Below are 26482 nucleotides of genomic sequence, written 5' to 3'. Positions count from 1 at the left end.
AAGTGCATTGGTTATATGCAAATAACCTGCCATTTTATAAAAGGGCCAGAACCTCCACAGATGTTGATATCTGTAGGAGGATCTTGGAACCAACCTCTCATGTACTACAAAACCACTGTATCGGGGAAAAACTGTGTATTTTGATGCCTTCACAACACTGAAATGTATTTGGAGAAAAAAGACCAAATTCACTAATGTGTGAGTAAGAGAAAGTAAGACCCAATAAGAAATTTTAGTTAACTATAAATACAAAAGTAATTCTAATGTAAGACAATTCCAGACAGAGAGAGAAGTAGTGTCCTTTCAATTCTGTGTTCCAGTGATGCCATAAGAGATGGAAATAAATTGATGGAATGTATGGCTGTTTCACATGATACAAAACAGGAGAGATCAGAAAAGCTAATGCAGGCACAACAGTGAGACATCCATACATCACTGAAACAGAAAAGTAAACAAGAACATGAGCTTTATTGGCAGTTGAACCGAGGTAGGGGTCCTGTCTCTAATATTTCCTGGAAAGATGAACTTGTTAGCTTACTCTCAGTAAAATCACAATGCAGTAACCCCCAATAAGGAGCAACTGATAAGTAATTTACATTGAATATCTTTGTTACCTTCTATATCTAGACTTGTCACTAGTGACTTTATCTAAAATTTGACTCTGTTAAAAATTTTGGTTTAATTCATTTTTTTATTGAGACCATAAACTCTATAGCATTATTGTTCCCTTATGCTTTAAAATTAACCCTTTCCAGGCTTCTTTTGGGCACCAGTTCCTTCTCCTTTACCACCATAACTCCAATATTGTGGAACTTAGTTAACACAGCTATTCGTATAATTCATAACCTTCAGGAATACACATTATTGTATTATAGCTCTTCTTAGATTTGGTAGTTCCGCCCTGCAAAAACAAAATCTGATTTGTCTGTCTTGCTAGAAGAGGTATTTTCTACCTCAAAAACAAATACACATTCACAATTATGTGCCTCTGATCATTTTAGCTTCTCTGCTTTGAATTTGCTCTGGCTGTATTACATTAGGGAAGATGCTGTTCATTTTGTGGACATATTGTATAAAAATCTGTTCAAACACAATACACAGCTATTCCCAGGAAAAGGTGCAAAGCACAGAGGCCTCCACGTAATTACAATGGATTTTGTGATTTATGCATCACCACATCAGACAGCTTTGCTGTCTACTACAGTGAAAAAACACAGATGGGCAACAGGACATATAGAAGGCAGAATACAAAGCCTGAGCAAAATGTTAGGATGTCTGATTCAGACAGGACCTGGACAAAAGATAGGCAAAAGATAGTCAAAGTAACAGAAAAATGGATCATTTTCCTTCTTATCACTATCATTCTTTTAGGTTGAAAGCTTAAGGCAATGCAGACATTCTCATAGGATACATTCATTCCTGCTTAACCTATGTTTCTTAATTTCTGCACTACATAACTGTGAATTTTCAAAACAGCTTACATAAGCTCAATGCTGGAACATTTTCTTAACTGTACGGTTAGATAGTAAGACATCTTTGCCCTTATAGCCACATTATTCTCTTATCATGCTTAATTGGTGGATACAAAACTAATCAACACAGTTCAGAAATATAGACTGATGAAAATAAACATGGGGCAGGCATTAAATCTAGCAATTACGATGCCCAAGTATCTTAGTATCCAAATACCAGAGGGTCCGGTTTTAATTCCTGACTCTAGCTTCTGACACATACACTGGGCATCAGAAGGTGATGGCTCAAGTAGTTGCATTCCTTCCACCATGTGAGAGACCTGGCGGAGTTCCCAACTCCTGGCTTTGGCACCAGTGCAACCCCAGCTCTTACAGGTGTTTGGGGAATGAACCAGTGGATGGGAGTATGGGAGTGTTTCTCTCCTCTGCCTCATCCTCTCAGATAAATAAGTAAATAAATGTTTAAAATAAATGTGGATAGTTTGTGAATAAGGAATTAAATCACAGAGTATTAGGCATCTTTCCAGAATTACTCAGCTAGTAGACAGGCAATACTAGAATTCGAAGACAGCCAAATCTTCCACATATCTTAACCCTCTATTCCACCACATAATGCTTCTCAACAACAACCAAAAGGAGGAAAAAAGGTTTTTCAAAAGTTTTGTAGGGGCTGGCGCTGTGCTGTAGTAGATTAAGCCACCCTCTGCAGTGGCAGCATCCCATACGGGCGCCTGATCAGTCCTGGCTGGTCCTTTTTTTTTTATTTGACAGGTAGAGTTATAGACAGTGAGAGAGAGAGAGAGAAAGGTCTTCCTTCCATTGGTTCACTCCCCAAATGGCTGCTACAGCTGGAGCTATGCCGATCTGGAGCTATGCCGATCCGAAGCCAGGAGCCAGGTGCTTCTTCCTGGTCTCCCATGCGGGTGCAGGGGCCCAAGCACTTGGGCCTTCCTCCACGGCCCTCCCAGGCCACAGCAGAGAGCTGGTCTGGAAGAGGAGCAACTGGGACTAGAACCCAGTGCCCATATGGGATGCCAGCGCCGCAGGCAGAGGATTAGCCAAGTGAGCTGGCCCCGGTCCACTTTTAATCCAGCTCTCTGCTGATGAATCTGGAAAGGCAGCAAATGATGGCCCAAGTTCTTGGGTCTCTGCACCCACGTGGGAGACCCAGAAGACGCTCCAAACTCCTGGCTTCAGCCTGGCCCAGCCCTGGCCATTGTGAAAAAACATCAATTGGGGACGGCGCTGTGGCATAGCGAGTAAGCTGCTGCCAGAAGCTCCAGCATCCCATGTAGACACCAGTTCATGTCCTGGCTGCTCCACTTCCTATCCAACTCTCTGCTATGGCCTGGAAAAGCAGTGGAAGATGGCCTAACCTCTTGGGCCCTGCACCTGTGTGGGAGACTCAGAGGAAGCTCCTGGCTCCTGGCTTTGGATTGGCGCAGCTCTGGCCATCACGGCCATCTGGAGAGTGAACCAGCGAATGGAAGACCTCTCTCTCTTCTCTCCCTCTCTCTGTCTGTAACTCTCTCAAATAAATAAAAAAAAAAATCTTTAAAAAAATTAAAAACACATCAATTACTCATATCTGAGGATTTTGGGTTATGCTTTGGAAGAAGAATGTCTGTAGATTTTTCACTTAAAATCAGTGATTAAGCACTCCAAAGAATGAAACAGACTGCTAGTGAAAAAATTAAAATATCTTAGAAAAAAATCATACAAATAGTCACATTAGAAATGTTGTGCATATTACATAAGTATCACTTAAGGTAAAAATAACATTGCTATATTTAATTAACCTAATTTGGGCTTTATTAAATTCATTCAGTAAAAATAAATATTTACAACTCAGCAAAACAACAAAAAAGTGCTGTCTGAAACCAAATATAATTTCAAATACTTTGAAGTGTGTTTTTCTGATCATTATCACTGACTGCCTAAGCAATAATGAATGACTGAAAAAACATATACAGCAAAAAAGTATTTCTATTTTAATTTTTTTCTTCACAACTAGCTAAGAAAATTCTGTATCTAATAAACTGACATAACTGCTGCTTCATTCTATAAACCTAAGAGAATAAAATCGATCAAACAGACAAAACAAAAGGTCACAGATGTGAACTGAAAATACAAAGTGAATAATAAAAGCGCTTCCTTTTCTCTCCCATATGCGTATTTTGGAATGTTTATAGCACACGGGGGGCCAGGCTACTTTGTAAGGGAAAGCAGTCTCAAAAACATGCATGAATTGCCTCTGGCTTCCTGCTTATTGCGTTTGATCTAATATGGGAGCTAACTTTAAGAAGCAGGGGATATGCTGCCTTTGCAAAGTTTTATCTAACTTCTAAGAAATATCACCTTTGAAATAAAAAACTGCTAAGTAATATTTTTGCTACAACATGAAGATACTTAATATTTCTTGTGTGGTGCAGCATTCACGAGGAAGACATAATTTACTTTATATGAGCCATCTCATTAAATTTGTTTTTCTTTATTGGAAAGTGGCAAATTAACTCTACATTGATATTTTACATATATTTTAAACTAATCATGAAATATTCCTGGTGCCCAAGAGGGATTTGGAAGGTTAATGACAACTTCTGAATGTTCAAGGGCACTATAAATGAGGTTATTAAAATTCAACCCTTTGCATATTTCTGATCCAGGGGGAAAATATTTTTCCCAGACAATAAGGGAAACAGAACACAAAGGGAGACTTAAGGGTTCTCAGTCTCCAGACCCAAGTTAACTCTTTGGAAGATGATAGAAATCTGCAACATTGAGAACGATCTTGTTCAAGAGCAGTTTCTATAGCCCAGTACTTGCACAAAGAGTAAACAATCTACTGTTTGTGCTACCAGATTTCAGAAACTCTCCTTGCCAAAACACACATCATTTCATCTTCCCACCAAAGTGACAACAATTTAGATGGGCTGAGATACAAATCCCAAATGTTTTGATCTCACTGTATGATTTCTTTCCCTCCTATTAGAATTCAAAGGATACTTTCAATGCTTATGGTATATAAATGATTCCTTTATTTTTCTATCAATATAAGTCATGGATATGAACGATGAATTGCACAAGACTGGGAAAATCAAAAGAAACTCCAAATCGCCTTCACAATATGTTTCTCCAATTGGTCTCCTTTTTTTTTCACTCTACAAATTTCCTTCATGACCCAAACAAAGAGACGAATCTGAAGCAGATCAGAGATCCGTTTTTTGGCTTTCTTTTCAGCCTTCCAGGAATGCAGATTCATTCCCTGGGAAGCTTAGAAAATTTACAATTTACTTCCATGTAGAGCCTCTAATCCTATCACTGATTTTCTGAGAGGTATAGCCAAAGCAGAATAGGAACCAAAGCAATGTTATAGTCATCAAACACCTGGAATAGACACAGTACATCCTAATCAGAATAGTTCAAAGTCTGTAGATCATCAATTTTGGAAAATCCATCAAAGCTTCCACAGAGGCTTTCTAACACTTGCACTTAATGACCTCCTAGTGACCTGACAGATTCTGAGTGTAGTTACAGCATGGGCTCTACATCTGTGAATTCAACTAACCTTAGATCAAAATTTCTTGGAAAAAAACTGCATCTATACTTACTATGCACAGACTTTTTTTCTTTGTCATTTATCCCTAAGTAATAAACTACTATGCATATAGCACTAACATAGTATTAGGTACTATAAATAATTCAGAGATGATTTACAGTATATGGAAAGACCCCACAGGTTTTATGCAAATACTATATCATTTTATATTAGGGACTTGAGTATCCTTAGATTTTAGTATTCACAGGGTAGGGGCAGGGTGTTCCTGGAACCAAGCCCCTGCAAATACCAAAGGGTGATTATTTTATTTTCATAGCTTAAGAAAGTTTACTTTTTATTTTATTTATTTGCTTATTTTTAAAGGTTTATTTATTTTATTTGAAAGTCAGGTTTACGAGGGAAAGACTGAGAGAGAGAGAAAGAGAGATCTTCATTCGCTGGTTCATTCCCCAGGTGGCTTCAATGGAAAACACTGGACTAGGTCAAAGCCAGGAGCCAGGAACTTGGTCCACATTTCCCAAGTGGGTGGCATGGACCCAAGCAATTGGGACATCTTCTGCTGTTTTTCCCAGGCAATTAGCAGGGAGCTGGATCAGAAGCAAAACAGCCAGGACTTGAACCGGCACCTGTGCTGAAGGCAATGGCCTTACCCACTGCACCACAATGCTGGCTCCAAAATGTCTATTTTTTCAGAGGAACTTGAATAAAATCCAGAGTGATAATCAATGACTATCCACATAAATGCTAATGTAAATTAGCTTTGTGGTTGTGCAGGTTTTGCCCATTCTCAAAAAGAACAGAAAAACAACTGTAATAGAAACATCGGGTAATTGCAAATATTTTCATACAGCATAGAGAATGCAATAATTCTGCCAGAGAAAGGTTATAGGTATGATCGATCTTCATTACTCACATATTCTATCCATATCTGCAAATTTGCTTACTCACTAAAATTTATTTGTAACCTCAAAATCAATACTCAAATTGCTGTCACATTCATTGGCAGATTTGTGCCAAGTGGTGACAAATTTGAAATACATGTTCCCAGATGATATGAAACACGACAATACTCTTCCTACTTGTTTCAATTCTCACAGTATAAACAAGTGTCCTTTTCATGGTCCATGTAATGCCACATTTGCTGAATTTTTGTGCCTTTTTTTGGTGGTGATTTTGCTGCTTAAAATAACCCAAAGCATAATGCAGAAGTCCTGGTTAATGTTCTCAAATAAAAGAAGGCTGTGATGTGCTTAAGGAGAAAACAGATGTGTGAGACAGTCTTCATTCAGGTTCTGTTAGCCATAAATGCAATGTTAATAAATAAAATACATATATATTGTGTAAGATGTTTTTTGAAACAAAATACACAGAAAAAAAGGTCATGTATTGCTCTATTTATAAAAATGTCAGGATTAGAGTATAACAGGTCCCTAGCCCTGTATTTCCTCTTGGAGCTGCAGTTCAGAATTTATTAACTTGATGTTCATGGCAAATTTATAGAGCATAACTACCAGGAGCAATGCCAGTAACCTATATGTGAGCACATTCTGGATCATGAATCTACTCCTAACACAGATGGAAAAGAGAGTACTCAGAACTGTGATTTATTATTTTATTTATTTGCTTATTTTTAAAGGTTTATTTATTTCATTTGAAAGTCAGGCTTACAGAGAGGGAGAGACTAAGAGAGAGCGAGATCTTCATTCGCTGGTTCACTCCCCAGATGGCTTCAATGGCCAACACTGGACCAGGTCAAAGCCAGGAGCCAGGAACTCGGTCCACGTTTCCCAAGTGAGTGGCATGGACCCAAGCAATTGGGACATATCTGTTATGAACGTAATTGTATTAAGTCCTAACCCTCACTATGACTGTGGCGATATGACATTTAAGGAGCTAATTAAGATTTAAGAAGGTCACAGGAAACATTAGGGTGAGCCTTATTCCTCTGTGACTGATGTCTATGTACAGAGAGAGAGAGAGAGAGAGAGAGAGAAAGGGAGGGAGGGAGGGAGATGCACACAGAGTAAAAGCAGTCATCTGCAGAACAAGGAGAGGCCTTACTAGAAGCCAACCCAACCGGCACCTTGATATTGGATTCCTGCTTCCAGAACTGTGAGAAATAAATCTGTTATTTAAGCCACTCAGTCTGTGGTATTGTTTCATGACAGCCTGAGCAGGTTAATACAGTACTCTTGATTATTTTCCAATCCCTCTCTCTTGTGTCTGTGTAGACACACAATATGTGGCCCATGGTCATTTCCAATGTTTTGGGCCTTTAATTTCACCTTTCTCCAACTGGTCACCATCTATGAATCACAATTACCTAGTATGGGGCCACCAGAACTCTCCCTAACTCTTCCAGGGCTTCCAGTGTTTCCTGTACCTCAAACATTTCCCTTCCCATATTTATGCTGCTTCTTCACCCTTCAAGTTCAACTTAAAGAGATTTTATTAGCTTGTTGTGGTTTTAGAGGGAAATACCCATGTCAGAATAATGTATGGAGAAAATAGGTTTATTCAGCGTAGGTTGGAAGGCTGAACATCTAAGACTGGGTGTCCCATCAATTTGGCCTCTCCTGAGGGTCCCTCTTGGCTGGCTTACCATGCAGCAGATGTCACCATGGTGGAAGCTTATGTGTGAGGAGGAAAGCACATGAGACAGGAAGCCAAAGAGACTGGCAGGGGCCAGTCTTGCTCTATTGTATCAACCTTCTCCAAAAATGAAGTAGGCCAGGAGACTATTTTATTGCCTTTGAAGGGCAGCGCCCCCAGTGGCCTAAGGATCTCCCACTAAGCCCTGTCTCAACATCAATACACTGGGGACCAAGATTCCAACTCATAAGCCCTTAGCTATGAATGACACACAAAGCATAGCAGAGATATTGCCTGATAACTCAATAATGAAATCAATTTCTATTGATTCAGTTGCACGGCACCTACTGTGTTTCTGTGGGAATACCTATGACAGCTGTCATTAAATAACAAATGGAGTAAATAGGTAGCTCATATCACGATGGCTCTGTTGGCATGGCTTTTCCAGGGCCACATTTGTGTTTTGAACATTTTAGAGGTGAATGGGTGAAATTATAACCATGTAAGTTTTCTGTCCAGTTGTGATACAGAATTAAGTGACACCTGTACAATGATTGTTCAGGACCAGCATCTGCCATAGTTGGAGGTCTCACCTTAGAGTCAAGTCTGTGAACCACACTCTGATGGAATATGATTTCAATCAGCTGAGAAAATTCTTGCTCAAGTATAGCTGCCAGGATTAATCATTTAAAGACTTGTCTGGAACAGTGCAATTACTCTGCCAAAGTTACTACTAATATAATTTTAAAACATTAAAGATTATTTACTTTAAATTCTCTGACCTCATTGTCCAAATTCATTCACAGTATATAAAGATATGAAATTTAATTCCTATTTTCACAAGGCCCTTTAAAATTAGTCAATTGAAAAGATTAGTGGAAACAGATAACAATAAAAGATAACTGAAATAATTGCAAGTTCGTCTATCCTAATAGAACTATTATTGAGGCTGGTGTTGGGAGGGGAGTAGAGAAGTTCCTATTTCTTTAAAAGAACTGTTCAAAGAAAGTTTTCAAACAATCAGTATAGTTCAGGAACCCATTTCCTACTGAACTACACCAGGATCTTCTAGGAACTTCTTTCCATATGTTTCTATCCAATATCCTAGTTACTTGAAGATGAAAGGACTCAAAAAGCTCATAAAATTAAATCACAGAATATGAGAGTTACTAAGATTTGGGTGCGGTTTGAATTTGTCTCACAAAGGTTCACCTGTTAGAAGCTCAGTTTCCCAATGTGGCAATGCTAACAGGTGGTGGGACATGTAAGAGGTGAGCTTGCAAGGAATTTGTCAGGTCATTTGAGGGCATGCTGTAAGAAGGGATTAAGCCAATATCATGGGATGCCAGACAGTTCTCCCAAGAGTGGGTGGTTCCACAAGAGGAAGACTGGTCCCTCCGCAGTCTCTCTGGCTGCCTTCCCACCATGTGATCTGTCCTCCTCATATGTGCTCCTACCATGTATTTACCATGATGTGCCACAACCACAAGGACCCTCACCAGAGACCAAACTGATGGGTCTGGCTGCTCATACTTGGATTTTCTGCCCCCAAACTTTGGAACTACATACACCTCTCTCTTTTAATATGTATTATTTAGCCTTGGATATTTTGTTACAGCAAGGGGAAGATGATCTAATACAAGGAGGATAAAAAAAATCAATTTGGACATTGTTCAAATCACAATAATAAAATGCAATGCTCCAGGGGGACACCACCACCAGCACGATTAGCAACACACTGCACAGCCATGCACAAGCTCCAGTGACCCCAGCACTGATACTACTATTGTGCCAATGGATTCTGGATTGTCTATATCCGAATGTGTTCCTTCAAACATCTGCATCTTCACTTCAGTAGCTTCCAATTCAAAACTTTCCTGGATTGGGATCAGTGCTGTGGCGTAGTAGGTTAAGCCTCTGCCTGTGGCACTGGCATCCCACGGGGCGTCAGTTCAAGTCCTGGCTGCTGCAATTCAGATCTTTCTCCTTATTAACGCACCTGGGAAAGCAGGGGAAGATAGTCCAAGATTTTGACCCCTGCTCCCACATGGGAAACCTGGAAGAAGCTCCTAGCTTCTGGCTTCAGATCAGCCTGGCTCCAGCTGTTGTGGCCATCTGGGGAGAGAACCAGTGGATGGAAAACCTCTCTCTCTCTCCTCTCTCACCTTTTCTCTGTCTGTAACTCTGCCTCTCAAATAAATAAATAAATCTAAAAAAAAAAAAAAAAAAAAGAAAGAAACACTTCTCCTGGGTTGATGAGCCCTGGGTCACATGCCTTGTTCAAAGTACAAAGAATTCTGGGAAAACTGAATTTCTGGATTTTCCTTAGGGAGGCAGAAAATGATAAACTTGGGAATTTTCTAAACAAATGAAGAATTTTTTTCAATGATATAGGATAGTCCAAAAGAATGAGTAAAGGCCACACTACTACCCAAATCATAGCAAGAAAAGGTGAAATAGCATAGCACATATGAAAAAAAGACATAAAACTTATTTTAGAACTGATTATGAACCATTTAGTCCTTGCTTTTCCTGCTCTTTCCAAATCTGGGTGGCACAGTTTTCTCAGATCAAAATATCTTCATGGTTCCTTACCTGTGACTTTGCTCACTGCACAATGGATTATATCAAGAACACAACAGCAACAACCACCACAATGAAAACGGAACAATTTCTCAAGTTAAACCACTGCCTGTAACACCAGCATCACCTATGGGTGCCAGTTCCTGTTCTGGCTACTCCACTTCTGACCAAGCTTCCTGCTAATTTTCCTGGGAAAGCAACAGAGAATGGCCTTGTGCTTGGGTCCCTGCCACGTACATGAGAGACCTGGATGAAGTTCCTGGCTCCTGGCTTGGGCCTGGCCCAGCCCTGGCCTTTGTAGTCATTTGGGAAGTAAACCAGTGGATGGAAAATCTCTCTCTCTTTTTGCTTCTCCCCCCTGTAACTCCATGATTCAAATAAATAAATAAATAATAAATAAATATATTTTTTTAAAGTTAATGGAAAGCTGAATTTTTAAAAATTTATTTTTCTGCAAAATATTTTGAAAACAAAGCATATAAGGGGTCTTCCAAAAGCTAATGGAAAATGCATATTATGAAAAAAACCATACAGGGTTTTCGTACCAATATAATTATCTTTACTTCCACAAACGTTTTTATGTATTCTCATCTAGTCTTTTGTGATTTTACACAGATGAGAAAACCAATGATCCAAGGTCAACTGTCAAGCAGCCTGAACAACAAAGTGACAAAGTCCCAATTACACAGAGCTTATTTTGGAGCTCATTATTTTAATTACAAAAATCTTCTGACTCTCATTGGACGATTAAATCATTAATAAGCAGTCTGAGACCTAAAGACTTCCCATTTCCAAATTCCACTCTATGGACAAACTCATATATGATGTCATTGGGTCCTCTGGCTGGTTCCTAAGTGTTACATTTTATTAGGCAATAGAATTCTAAATATAGTAAATGCATTTCTGACATTTAATCCACCCAAGAAAGTTCATGAGTGATTAGTAAAAACCAACACATGCCTTTGTTCTTGAAAAACAATATATGAATCTCTTTAAGAAGAATTGCTACTTTCTTATTTCAGAAATAGAGTTGGTTTCATCCACTGCCTGCAGGGCACAAGCAAAGCAGGCTGGGTTTGGATCCCTAGAATTTGTCAGAATGTAACATAGGGAGCAAGGGTAGTCTCCCTTGCATCAAATCTGAGCCTGAGATAGGAGGCTGCCATGGAAACCTGGATGGTAACCTTGAGGGAGGATATCACTATAAATACACAAAGCTGCCCCTCTGGAAAAAGAGGAGGAGAAAGAGCCACAGGCCCCATCAACAGACTCCCCAGTGCTATTTGCCCCTCCTCTGATTGGTATGCAAGAACTTTTCCCTGTAGGCCTGAGGGTATCTAAATAAAATTTCTGTTATTTGCAAACAAAACACATCTGCTTAGAGTACATATTGATAAAATAACTTACTTTACATGAATTTTTAGCCAAGAAATCAAGAATGAAATTCCTATTCTTTTTTCTTTCTTTCTTTTTCCTTTTTTTTTTTTTTTTTTTTGACAGGCAGAGTGGACAGTGAGAGAGAGAGAGACAGAAAGAAAGGTCTTCCTTTGCCATTGGTTCACCCTCCAATGGTCGTTGCGGCCGGCACGCTGCGGCTGGCGCACCGCGCTGATCTGAAGGAAGGAGCCAGGTGCTTATCCTGGTCTCCCATGGGGTGCAGGGCCCAAGCACTTGGGCCATCCTCCGCTGCCTTCGTGGGCCACAGCAGAGAGCTGGACTGGAAGAGGAGCAACTGGGACAGAATCCGGCGCCGGAACTGGGACTAGAACCCGGGGTGCCGGCGCCGCAAGTGGAGGATTAGACTATTGAGCCGCGGTGCCGGTTATATTCATATTCTTACCAGGTTATCAATTAGTAAATAATTATTTATATAAATCAGTAAGTAACAGTTTCACTATCCAGACATATATATCCGTCAGAAAGGATCTCCATAGAAATTCTCAAATTTTCTGGTGAAACATTTGGAAATAATCTGGTAGTATCTGCACTACATTATCAATCATCTCTCAAGGAAGCAGCTTCTGGAACAGATGCAAGCCTAAGCAAGCCTGGAATCCTCCCTTGATCTCTGCCTCCTTCCTTCCTTAACCTTGAGATAGGCAAGGAGGGGCACAATCAGCTCCTACTCTGTTTTGATGTATGTGCCTCTCACTTTTATTCCCATGAAAACCAGAAATCATGATAGCCACTTATAACTCCTTTTTCAGTTGATACTAACAGCCCCCTCCTCTCTCGCACAGATCTGACAATGTAGCACATATAGAAATATTCTCTCAAGCTAAACTGACTGCAGACATCACCCTAGTCTGTTCTCATCCCCATGTAATAATTTACGTAATTCATGTTATAGTTACAAAACAAACTAAGCCTTCATATTTGTCATGGTGAGTGCAGTGCCAGTCTGAACTACAGTTCTCAGAAACTTAACATTTATTTACTCTTTTAAAGTCTGAGATCGATCAAGAGCCCTCCCCTCGTGGCCATGTCTGATGCAACCAGCATGCAGCAGCAGAGGAGAGTGAAGGGGACTAGACAGACTAGGCACATCAACTCCAACTGCCTTGTCCAGCAGGTGTCCAGGGGTGACCACCTCCTTCCACTCCCATTTCATTGGTCCCAATTAGTCACTTGGCCTCAGCCTAAGGGGCAGGAAGCTGAGAAATACAGAGGAACACTTGGATACATGATGGGCGCTGTAGTCCCTGCCACACTGTACCCTATTTTCTAGTAAAACTTTAGCACACCCATACTCATGAATGAAAAAAAAATCTAATATAGCATAGGTATAAAGTGCCCATAGCTTGCTCACAGAGGACTGTCCATCTATTCTTGGTACTTTCTGGCTTTTGCAAAGCTATGATGAAAGCTCTAGCTATCTCAAACACAGCCAGGAATGGAATGAGCTTCTTTTTGTCTTACCACTAAGATATACCATTATATGAATTATTTTGGTAGTCTCCCTTAGTCCACAAAAATGTTCAGAGCAGAAAGCAGAATAAGATAGTAAGTTTATGTAAACTTAAAGAGGAATAGAAAAATACACATTGTATATTTTGGCCACCAATCTGCTATGCTAAAACCTTTTGCTTCTTGGTCTCCCATAAAGTTAGCTCCATGGTCTAATGGTTGATTCCCTGTGTAAAGTAATCCAACATAAAACCATCACCCCTACTGTAAAATAAAACAAAAGCGTAAGTTACCATGGAGACAAAGCCAACTCTGCTCTCAAAAATGGTTGATTCTTCCAAGACTAAACAGGTATTACTAGAAAAATCACAAGAGATAGTCATAGAGCCTGGTAGCTAAAAATCTGTATCCAGCAATTACACAACTAATCATGCTTAGATTATCCTGTGATAGAAAAACAAGGACAAACATTGCACTGAATGCTAATCCTTTGAAATCACTGCTTACAAACCAAATCCCTAAATCATGTACAAAGTTTAAATTATAATGTGCTTTCTACCTCTACTTAGCACATTATTAATGGGGTGACCACTCTGCTTGACCTCTTTGCTGCAATTTTCTAGAACTCCAGGACACCATATGGACAGCCAGATGGGCTGTTACAATTTAATGCCATTATTCTAAGGATGAAGTAAGGTATAAACATAATTTGCATTCTTTCCCACCCTTCCTGCATACTTTTATTAGTTTTTTTTTTTTTTTAAACTCAGTCATCAGATGGGAAGACAATACCCTGCTACCAAGGCTCAAATGCCAACTAATTACTACAAGAGATTCCAGCCCTGACATCACAGGCCAGGCCTCAGAACACGCTCCATCTTACTCAGTGACCCTGCTGTAGTGATTAATGGGTTCAGTGCTAAGCCCTAATGAGTATGTCAGATCTTAGATGCTCTCCAGGCTAATGTAATTAGCATTACATTGAACAGAATATTTCAGTTACTTGGTGGAAAGTATCATGCTTCATAGTCAACTATATACCTTTAAACCTCATAGTCTTTGAATTTATTTTGCAATCATCCATCTAAAAGGCATCTGTAAGCAGAGATATTTCAAATACCAGAATAATAATCTGAATATTTTTAAATAAAATATTTTCTTCTACAACAATGTACCCAGACAGATAGACACGAGAGAGTTCCCATCTGCTGATTCACTTCTCAAATGCCTGCAATAGCCATGACTGGGCAAAGACAAAATCTGTGAGCTTGAGCTCAGTCAAGGTCTCCTTTGTGGGTGGCAGGGACCCAACTACTTGAGCTGTCAGTTACCGTCTTCCAGCGTGCACATTAGCAGGAAGCCAGAGTCAGCAGCTGGGACTCAAACCTAGGTGCTCTGATACGGCCTATGGGAGTTTTAACCAGTGCATTAACCACTGAGCCAAATGCCTGCCACACTGATGCTTTCTTAAAATGCAAGTTCCTAGATTCTTCTGACAAAAAAAGGGCTTGGGATAAAGCATAGGACTATGTATTTTTTAAATAATGTACCCAGAATATGGAAGCAGGCGATCTGTTGACCAACTGGAAATCACACTGCAGTGTGAGTAACAGGACTGATACCTGTGGCTTAGATGAACTGAATCTACCAGATTTTTTGGTTTAAAAAGTTACATTTCTTAAAAATAAATCTATATTTACATAAAGAAATGTTTTCACATATATTGAGATTATAGTTTTAAATGTGCCATTTATTTTGTTAAAAAATAAAAACTATCAGATAAGGCACAGAAATTATTACTAACAAACTATATAAACACATGAGAGCTGCATTCAACAGCACATATGGCAGGCAGTGACCTTTCTATACAGCAGGCAAGGGACCTAGAACTGTGTTTCCAATTTTAAAAGCAAGACCAAAGGTAGCAGAATTTCTGAAATTCCTGACTTTTCCATACTCAGAGATGAGCATGCAAAATATTTAATCCCTAATAACTGAGAAATATTCCAAGTATCACTTGGTTCTCATCTAGATATTACCATTATCAATTACTATCTACTAAATGTTTTATGTGCCTAGAACTCTTCCTGAAATAACCAAACACAAAATCCATAATAAACTAAGACACATTCATCTATTACTCTACACATTTTAAGGAATGTCCCCCCAAATTTTAACTGGTTTACCAAGCTACCATTTTTGTGATGAATTTCAAAAATTTTTTTGTGTGCTTTAAAAAATTTGCACCACATATATTAAAAATAGGAAAAATGAGTATTAACATAGTAAAATCTGCATTTATGATAAAAATGGTATAGATATTTACTTATTACAATTTCATATAGAAAGTGGTTTGAGTAAATTAATTTGTCATTCCAATGCAGCTAGGGAATGGAAGGCTATCATATGACCATGCAAGTCCACAAATACATCCTGTTACATAGAATGGTGAATGATTGTTGAGGCAGCATACTTTGTCTAGGACTGGCTGCAGGCCACCCAGTTCAGTTTATTTCTCTAGAGAGCCTACTATTCCCAGCACCCATGGTCTCTGCCTCTAGGTAGAGCAGTATGAGTTCTGACCAGGGTATGTGTATAGCACTTCATCCTTTCTAGGCTTGTCCCCTGAAATATCTCATATGCTCTTCCATACTGTTTGTCTGTAGTCTTTGTCCAACAGATGTCCACAGCACACCTGAGGAACAGTATGAAGCCTAAGATGTTTTCATCACCAGAAGAAACACTGCTTGAACAAGAAATAAACTTATATTGCCTTAAGCCACTGAGATTTTTAGGTTGTCTGCTGAAAACTAATAGCAAAAGTAAACTAAGACTTGACTTCACTAGAAGACTACATAAAATTTTATCTTACTTATTATTTAGTCAACTATGTGCTCAATAAAAAATTGTGATAGCACCCAAAGCCCAAATTCAGTGGACGTTTATCAATTCACTACAGAAGTCTGCTATAGTTGCGTTTAAGATGGAAGAACCCTACATATCTTAACATGAGCACCTGTAGGATTCGAGACCAAGATGACTCTGTGTGTTGTTCTAATAAAGCATTATTAAAGAATACCTCATGCACAGAAGAGAGGAATAAGACATACTGCTGTAATATCAACTGCTTGTATAGTCATAAAAATAACACTGTTGGGACAGGTGTTTGGTGTGGTGGTTAAGACACCACTTGGGGCACGGGAATCCCACATTGGAGTGCCTAGGGCTAAGGCTCAGGCTCCTCTTCCTACTCCAGTGCTCTGCTAATGCGTATCTTGGGAAGAACAGATGATGGTTCAAGCAGTTAGGTACCTTCCACCCACATGGGAGACTTGGATTGAGTTCCAACCTCCTGACTTTGGCATGACACAACCCCAGTTGTTACAGACATTTGGTGAGTGAACCAGGAGATGGGCAATCCACCCCTTGACCCTTTATTTCTGTCTCATTACCTTTCAAATAAATTAAATACATAAATAAGTAAATTTTTAAATAACGCTGTTATATCCTTAAAGCAACCGTCTGAGAGATTCTCCAGATGCATTGTAGAAGCAAAACTGTTCACTGAGAGGCCCAAATGGATTTTAAAGATATCTTTTGAAATTGGAATAAAATAATCAGAAGGATAAGGGAGATTAATCTAAAATCACAGATAATCTCAAAGTAGAAAACATACCAACACTAAGACATGTGAGGTTATTTCAGGATCTATTTTTGTTCCTTTGCAGTACAATGGAGAGAAAATATCTTTAAAATAATTATCACACCAAAGAACAAATAACAATGGTGAAGGTGGCACACAAGTCACTAGACCATAGTGGAAAGTGAATGGAGTTGGCAGAAGGCCTGCCCAAGATCAGTTACTATATGTAAAGAGTAAGGGCAGAGAAAGGCAGAGACCATTGCGATTACATGTTTGGAGTCTCAATTTCTAATGAGCTGTTGGATTTGGGAAAACTACTTTGTCTCTTTCCTCAGCCACCAAAAGGAGAGAAATTAATATTTATTTCATAGAGAACTGAGAAGACCAGGACATATCACATTCACAAGTACTGAGGCAGGCCTCTGTCGAAAACACATGTGAATAAATACAGGATAATATTACTAACAGTATATTTCTCTATCACCAAGAGCCTTATTATCCTTATTTGTAAAATATCCTGAGATTATACTTGTCCCTTAAATATTCAATTGAGAAACAGTAACTCTAAAGTCCATTTATTTTAAGTAATGACTTTTTAAAATCCAGACAACAGTCTGGTCTGCTGTTGAAATTGATTTAAAGAAACAGGTGACATAATAATTTCTTTAACTTTCAGAAACAAGATGGTATTTTGATTTATTCATATTTCTCATAACTCATTACCTCATTTGAACACAGAATATAACAAGATGATGGTCAGAAACCCATTAAATAATAAGATATCATTTTTAATGAGTTCTACAGAGATTAGGAATTACTTCAATTATAGGAATTTGAATGAGTCCAGGATGTACATGGTAACATGTCAGATCTTCAACTTAAGGTGAAGAAGCACTTTCTGGCTTTATAAACTGTCAACAAATGAAGCTGCCTTCAGAAATCATTTCTATCAGCTGTTGCAGTAGTAGTAGGGCAATAAAACAAGACTATTGTGTAGGCTTCATTCCAAACTAAATGGAATGATGCTTCACTTGAAAATTCCATAATTTAATAAATCTTGGTCTGTGCAAATTAAATACTCTGGTAAGACTCAAAATGAAGTGAATAGTTCAAGATGTTGGATCATTAAAATCATGGAAACTTCAGTTCTAACTATAATTTTTATTGGTTGTAGGTGATTCTAACATGAAACAAGGGTTTTAATATAGCAAGACATGCATGTAAACCTTGTAACACAGAATTGTTTTCTTAATCCAAAACATCACACTTTCAGGGAACCTTACCTCCCGCGTACATAACAGCCAGCATAATGGATGATATCCATGCTATTTCACTGTAGGATGTGTGGAATATTTCCTGAATTTCTTTGAAGAATACTGTGACGGCTTTGGGGAATGCATACGAAAATCCAATGGAGATAAAAGCTGCTCCGACCACAACCCAGCCCCATCCTCCATCAGGAGGTGGGTGCTGGGGTGGCTCACTTGGCATTGGTGGCATTTCTGCTCTTCTAATTGAACCTTAAATCACCTGAAGAAAAAAGAAAAAGAAAACCAATTTAAACCTTATTTCCATATGTATATCACTCTTATTAGTCACTAATATAGTACTTTTTAACAGCGAGTTTTCACAGATATTGTTAACATTCTTAAATTCATAATATTATCAGCAAATGTACACAAAAATTTGAGGTAAGGAATATAACTCTGAATCTTATGGATTAAAATTTGAAAGCATTTAATTTGTTTAGATGACAAGAATTTAAATCTGAACTCGTCAATCAGTAAGAGCCACCTGAATTTTATTTCAAAGCTTTAAGGAAAACGGAAGTGTCACCACTTTAAACAGAATGCTCTCTTAACCCAAAAGACTTATTTCAACATTTCCTATACAAAGTTCATAAAGATAACATATTAAATCTGATGAATTATAAAGAAGTAATTAGTAGGCATATATTATACTTTTTCCACTTTCAATAATTGAGAATATGAGAACAATCTCAGCCTTGATCTGTTTTCTAAACCTAAAGGATTAGAAATTATATAGAGGCCGGTGCTGTGGTACAGCAGGTTAAAGTCCAAGCCTGCAGCGCGGGCATCCCATAGACGTAGCAGTTCAAGCGCAGCTGCTCCACTTCTGATCTAGTTCTTGTTAATGTGCCTGGGAGGCAGCAGACAGTCCAAGTCCTTGGGCCCCTACACCCACATGGGAGAACCGGAAGAAGCTCCTGGCTCCTGGCTCCTGGCTTCAGATCGGCCCAGTTCCAGCCATTGCAGTCATTTGGGGAATGAACCAGTGGATGGAAGACCTTTCTCCATCTCTCTGCTTCTGTCTGTTACCTCTCTGTAATTCTGCCTTTAAAAATAAATAAATAAATCTTTAAAAAAATTGTATAGTTCTGTGGAGTTACAATGATTTTTTTCTTTAAAAAAAGATTTACTTATTTATTTGTTTATTTGAAAGGCAGAGTAAGAGATAGATAGACAGAATGAGATCTTCCATCTGTTGGTTCATTCTCTAAATGATTGCCAAAGCCATGGCTAGGCTAGGCTAAATCAAGGAGCCTGGAACTCTGAGGTGGCAGGGGCCCAAGTACTTGGGACATCTTCCACTGCTTTTTTCCAAGGTGCACTTGCAGGGAGCTGAATCGGAAGCGGAAGAGCCAGGATCCAAACCAGCACCCATATGAGATGCTGGCATTGCAGGAGGTGGCTTAACCCACTATGCCACAATGCCAAAGCTGGAATTAAGTTAATTTTAATGCTCTTCTAAAACTGGTATTACCTATCATTTTATTAATGATATATTTTGTGTATTTTTCATAGCAATGAACTTCTCCTAATTGGATAAATAGAATGCTGCTTTTTTGAGAAGGGTGGGGAAAAGGACTTTCTTTGGATTATAAACACTTGGTGGCTGGTTTATGGAAAGCAGCAGCCACCTTCCTGTGGGAGAAAATAACAACATATAACAAATTAATTAATTAAAGACATCTTGGTTGTTTTAACATCAACGTTTCATTGTAGAATGGTGTTACTTTCTAGCTATGAGCTATATTTGCCAGAATTTCTCAGTATTCTCCTTATACTACTCTCACTCAGTTTTTCAACTGAAATCTAGAGGGAAAGAGAGAAACACACTTATGCTGTTAAGACATCTGAAGTTAATTAAAAACTAATTTTTCCATGTCTTCAGAACACCTACCAAAAACTAAACAAGTATAGGAAAACAGAAGCAGATTTAATTTTTGTTTAATGTCAAATTGTATCTAAGATATTTGTAAGTGCTCTTCTATATGCACTTTTCAGGTTTTAGTAAAAATATTCTCTGGAGTTCTCAAATTTATCCAAGACCATAATATAACCAAGGACTTATTTTCCAGAAACTCATAAGAGAGAATTTACAATCCGAAGCTGCAAACAGGTAGAGCTCTGTTTTGCTAAACTAAATGCTAAGATGATAAGTAGTACAATGAAAGTAACGATGCAGAAAACACCATCATGATCATTCTTACTAAATTTTGCTTTTATTTATTTGAGAGATGGAGAGATAGACAATCAAACAGGGAGCACTGTCATCTACTGGTTTACTGCCCAAATACCAGCAATGGTTGGTACCGGGCTATGTTCCAGCCAGGATCTGGGAACTCAATTCAAGTCTCATAAGGGTGGCAGGAATCCAGTTACTTCAGCCATCACCACTGTCTCCAAAGGTCTGCATCAGGCAGAAGCTGGAGTCAGAAGACACTGGTGGGCATTGAACCCAAGTACTCTGATAGTAGATGCAGGTGCTCTAACTATAAAGCCCAATCTGGACTGCTCTAACTCTTGCATGTCTAGCTTGACAAATACACTTAAGATTTCTTCATTCATGGATGAAGGGAAATCAATATCATCTATTAACAGATATCAGGATTGAAGGTTAAAACACTTATTTTACATTACACGAGGCAGATATATCTAGGAGGGAATCTCATACACAACCTACTTCACTCATCACTTTTTTATTTATTTATTTTTTGACATCATTAATTGATACTCACCGTTCAGGTATAGAGTATCACTTTCTATTTAACGCTGAATCAAATAATGGAACAATTCTTGCAGTGCCTTTTGACATGAGCTATTCTCTCTTTCTATTGTCTCCTATTGTTACCCTTGTTTGATGATTGTGAAGATGGTCCAATTGTTACATTTTAAAATAATTAAAAATATATTAAGGGTATAAAACATGATGCTCTGATGTTCATATACAAAATGAAATGACTGCTACACTCTATACAAGTAACACATCCACTCCCTCTCAAATTCCACATCTCCCTCCCTCCCTTCCTCCCTCCCTTCTTTTTTCCTTCCTTCCTTCCTTCCTTCCTTCCTTCCTTCCTTCCTTCCTTCCTTCCTTCCTGTAGAAAGAACACCTGAAATGACCTCTTAGCAAATATCAAGTATACATACAGACCTATTAACCATATAACAATATAGTTTTGCTGTCTGTTAGAACTCTGGACTTAGCATCCTACATAACTGCAACTTTGGATCCTTTGACAATGCCACTCCCTCTTACCACAAATCATTTCCCCACTGCTCTCCCTGGCTCTGGGGACCACTGTTCTATTCTCTGCTTCCATGAATTCAACCTTTTTAGATTCCACATAAATATGAGATCACGCAGCATTTTTCTTTCTGTGTCTGGCTTTAGTCAATTAGTATAATGTCCTCAAGATTATTAACTTATGTTGTCACAAATAGCAGGTCAACCCTGCTATTTTTGAATAAGATCAACAGTAATATTTTATTTCCTTTATAACATTGATATGATTATATTAGAAAACAAGAGTTTGCAAACTTTTCCTGTAAAGGACCAGATAATAAATGCTTTAGGTTGGCCAGCGCCACGGCTCAATAGGCTAATCCTCCGCCTGTGGCACCGGCACCCCGGGGTTCTAGTCCAAGTTGCTCCTCTTCCAGTCCAGCTCTCTGCTGTGACCTGGGAGTGCAGTGGAGGATGGCCCAGGTCCTTGGGCCCTACACCTGCATGGGAGCCCAGGAGAAGCACCTGGCTCCTGGCTTCGGATCAGCACGGTGCGCCGGCCACAGCGGCCATTGAGGGTTGAACCAACGGAAAAAAGGAAGACCTTTCTCTCTGTCTCTCTCTCTCACTGTCCACTCTGCCTGTCAATAAATAAATAAATAAATAAATGCTTTAGGCTTTGCTGGCCATATGGTTTCCCTTCCAACTAGTTCACTCAATAGCTTTGGAACAAAAATAGCCAAAGACAATACTACCAAAAAGGGGAGGGGGGAACCTCACTATACTCCAATAAAATTTTGCTTACAAACTAACATGAGAACTTCAACCTACTTACCTCTGTAATAGCATATTACAAAGTCAAAAAAAGAAACCCAAAATCCCATAATCACACTATCCTGTCACTATTAATAATTTTACACATTCTTTTCATTATTTTTCTACATACATATATTTTTGATTCCATAAAATATTATAACTTGTGAATATTCTTTGTCACTTTGTGATTTTTCATTAGTTGTCTTTGTTAACATTTTTCTCTTAGCTAATACAATTTTTTTGCAATACAGAAGAATGCAAAAAATTTAAATTAGAACTTAAAATTATCAAGTAAAACCTTGATTGCCACCGTGATTGAATGAGAAAATTTTTTTCTGTATTGCCATATTATTTTTTCTTTGAAGATGTATTTTATGGACTTGGTTTTTTATTCATTCACTGAGAAATGTTTTTCAGAAAGAAATCTCAAATTAATGTTTTAGAATCAATCAGGGTAGAATGACAAATGCACCAAATGTTGCATTGGGGACTGTAGGTAAAAGTGTTTTATAATCTTAAATATTTTTTAATGATATGGAAAAGGAAAACTCCTTTGATCTTTCCAAAAATACACCATAAAATAGAAGTTATTCTTAACTAAAGAGACATACACAGCCTCATAAAGCATGGATCTAGATACAGTGACATTTTTTAATTTGATGGACTAGCTTCAAAACTCAAACTGCTTGTTTCTAGCTTACTGATTTAAAAGAATGATCATCTATACTATAATCTCTAAGGATACAAAAATGGTTAAAAGTATTTGACTCAATAAATACTGAGTAGGTATTATGCTAAGCAATGTCTTCTTATCTCCAACAAGTATTCAATTTACTTTCCAAAAATAAAAGATTTTTTTTTTTTTTTTAGTTTTTAAATGATGTAAATCTCGGATATTAAGAAACTTGACCCTGGGGCCGGTGCTGTGGTGCAGCCGGTTGACACCCTGGCCTGAAGGGCCAGCATCCCATATGGGCGCCGGTTCTAGTCCCAGCTGCTCTACTTTCTTTTCTTTCTTTTTTTTTTTTATTTTTTTGACAGGCAGAGTGGACAGCGAGAGAGAGACAGAGAGAAAGCCACAGCAGAGGGCTGGACTGGAAGAGGAGCAACCGGGACAGAATCTGGAGCCCCAACCAGGACTAGAACCTGGGGTGCCTGTGCCGCAGACGGAGGATTAGCCTATTGAGCCGCGGTGCTGGCCAAGCTGCTCCACTTTCGATCCAGCTCTCTGCTGTGGCCTGGGAAAGCAGTAGAAGATGGCCCAAGTCCTTGGGCCCCTGTAGCCATGCGAGAGACCCGGAAGAAGCTCCTGGCTCTTGGCTTCAGATATGCGCAGCTCTGGCCATTGCGGCCCACTGGGGAGTGAACCATTGGATGGAAGATCTCTCTCTGCCTCTCCTCTCTCTGTGTAATTCCGACTTTCAAATAAATAAATTAATTAATTAAAAAAAAAGAAATCTGACCCAAGTAAAATAAGAGTATCAGTAACTGGATTTCACTAATCACTGCTGATTCTGAAAATAACAGAAACACAGTCAGAAATAAGATAGCAAAAACAAAAACAAAACCCCAAAATGACACCTTGGCACTTTTATTATATTCCCTGTGCTTATGAATCATAATCAGACATACATATGATTTTCTGAAACACTAGGAAAATAATTTGAAAATTCTTTATAGAGGTACATTTATGTGTTAGAAGCCTACCAAAACGTCAAGGGCACTGCAGCAACAATGCTAAATGAGAGCTTTAAGTAAAGATAGATCATGTGCACAAGGTAGACGTTGGCCCATCATGGCCGTCAGGACAGGATGCTTTACCAGTCAGTTCTTGGCAGAGACTAAAATTGCTAAAATGAACCCAAAATGTTAAGAATGAACCATGTGAAGAATCATTTTGGCTTGTTTACAGTCTCCTTTTGTAATTATCCTTAATTTAATGGAAACAACAAAAATACCCATTTATCTGTTCATCTATCCAATTTGAAGAAAGGCTGGTTTCTCCTTGGCTTTCAGCTAATCCAACATGGTGAGTTTACAATACAGAAACACTGGAAATATCTTTTAAAATTCACACTAGTTAAGAAAGGAAAAACAGAGACAGACTATAAGTATTAAACAAGCTAAAAACAGCAATTTTTGTTAATTTTTTAAAATTTATTTGACAGAGTTAGACACTGAGAGAGAGACAGAGAGAAAGGTCTTCCTTCCGTTGGTTCACTCCTCAAACGGCCGCTGCAGCTGGCGCTGCGCCGATCCGAAGCCAGGAGTCAGGTGCTTCTTCCTGGTTTCCCATGCAGGTGCAGGGACTTGGGCCTTCCTCCAATGCCCTCCCGGACCACAGCAGAGAGCTGGACTGGAAGAGGAGCAACCGGGACTAGAACTGGCACCCATATGGGATGCCGGCGCCGCAGATGGAGGATTAACCAAGTGAGCCACAGCGCCATCCCCCAGCAATCAGTTTTTAAAAATTTTTTAAAGAATCTGAATCTCTATATTCCTAAATTTTGTTATTTTACTTTAAGGCATCCAACTTTCTTACAGCTTCTGTATTCTGAAGCACACAGAATACTGAATACCAAAAAGCATTTATGTGGTAAGCTAAGTTTTGCTGTATAGTCAACTGTAAAAAGCTATGAGGCTTAAAATCTTCGTCGCAGTTTTCTTGCTTGCATAAATGAAACTAATTTGTCTGTCTTTGCTAATTCATGAGTTTAAACTATTGTTTAAGTAATATAATAAAACCTTAGGAATATAAATACAAGATTCATTTTCCAAGTCATTTCAAAGGTTAAATAACATTTTTATCTGAAATCCACATTGTAAAATATTGTAATTTATTAATATGTAAGTCATGTTACAAATAGGAACTTTGAACTGTGTTAATGATCTGGGTTGACACTGGAATGTCTAGATTACAGATAGGAAACTGTACACATAGAGAAGAAAGGGGGTCCTGTGGAATCACACAGCGAATAGGTGTACTCTTATCAGTTCTGAGTTTGAACTCCATATTAGGTAGGCTCCACCTTCTATAAAGATGCATCACATTCTCACATCAAAATAAAGTACTAGATTCCTTAAAACACTGCTCCCATTACAAAAAATGGGAAAAGGAAGTTTATATATAAACTTATTATTATATATTATATATATATTATATAGGCATATATAAATTTTCAGACAAAAATGCTTTCCTCCAAAATCATTCCATTCTCTAAACTGATTGTTTATATCCTTGTATTATAATTACAGATGTACACATGGTACATATAGACTTATTTATCCGATGTTATAAAATGCAGTTCATTTCTCATTATTCATAGGAGTCGTGATCTAAAAGTCACCATCAAAACCAAATTAGAAAATACTGATTGATGCTCATAGGAGAACTCCACGGTTATGATTCTGTGTGAGACCCTGATCTCAAGATTTTCACCGCCCAATCAATACATAACATTGCTTTGTGTGTGTTCCTGTTTAATGTTACTTTATCAAATAGGTTTAGTTTATCCGTTAACGTTGAATTCAAGGCCAACAGCACCCGAACTCCAGCTTCAGTGAGGCATGTCCACAACAAAGGTTTTCTCAGTGAGGTACCCCACAGCCTTGTTCTCAGGAACACCACACAGCACTACTCGTGGGGGTCATTTCAGACAGCAAAGTCACCAACAGAAACATCTAAATGGGAACTGAAACAAGATGACAGAACGTTGGCTGACTCAGATGCTTCGCTCCTTTGTGCATGTCTGCAAATAATTCGGAAGTGCTGTGAGTCACAAATACATTTTTGTGAGTAAGCATATTCACAAATCATAAAGATCGGCTACATTTCATTTCTGAATATATGTTTCATGTGTGTGTAAATAAGCTCGCCACATACACAAATGCAAACTCACATCCATATATGTGGAGCTTTGAATTGTTTCTAGTTGGTTGTCAATCTCTCACACAGTACAAAAGCAGACTGTTCTCCAGAGATGTTGGTGAGGAACCACCGAAGATTCACTGGACAAAGTTACACTGATATCGGCAGTGCACAAGCATTCTCCTTGCCACACGTCTTGGCCAATATATAATTTTAAATTATTTATTTCTTAATTTTGTAGATGTGAAGTACATCATTGTACTTTTACTTTATATTCTTTAATAATTAATAATTTTGAGCACTCTGTGAATTCAGTATTTTTTGTATTTTGCTAGTTGTGCTTGTACTAAAGAGAAAAAAAGATTAAAAATGCTCTTCTAAAAGCTGGGAGGTTATGCATTCTACTTCAGTTATGAATTTAGAAATTTAAAATGAATTTAAAAATTTTAAAATAACTATTTGTTATTCCCTGTTATACAAGTATTTACTAAAAATTTCAAATATAAAAACAT

General features: G+C 38.4%; 1 protein-coding gene across 28 annotated transcripts in view; it reads right to left on the bottom strand.

Annotated features, from left to right (window-relative positions):
• Window positions 1–26482, bottom strand: part of SLC16A7 (solute carrier family 16 member 7) — a 212630-nt gene that overhangs the window by 71033 nt on the left and 115115 nt on the right. For 24 of the 28 annotated variants that reach the window (XM_008274239.4, XM_008274241.4, XM_008274244.4 and 21 more), the window contains one exon: window positions 18040–18286. In XM_008274239.4, coding sequence (XP_008272461.2) covers window positions 18040–18256 — 217 coding nt within the window. In that variant the 5' untranslated portion in view covers window positions 18257–18286. Of the gene's footprint in view, window positions 1–18039; window positions 18287–25646; window positions 25795–26482 lie in introns of all 28 variants that reach the window. The other 4 variants (XM_070052551.1, XM_070052548.1, XM_070052547.1 and 1 more) reach the window with 1 other exon arrangement.

The sequence above is a fragment of the Oryctolagus cuniculus genome, chromosome 11, assembly GCF_964237555.1.
Source record: "Oryctolagus cuniculus chromosome 11, mOryCun1.1, whole genome shotgun sequence".
Lineage (NCBI taxonomy): Eukaryota > Metazoa > Chordata > Mammalia > Lagomorpha > Leporidae > Oryctolagus > Oryctolagus cuniculus.
The sequence above is the reverse complement of the archived record's forward strand: the minus strand, read 5'-3'. Positions and strand labels throughout refer to the sequence as shown.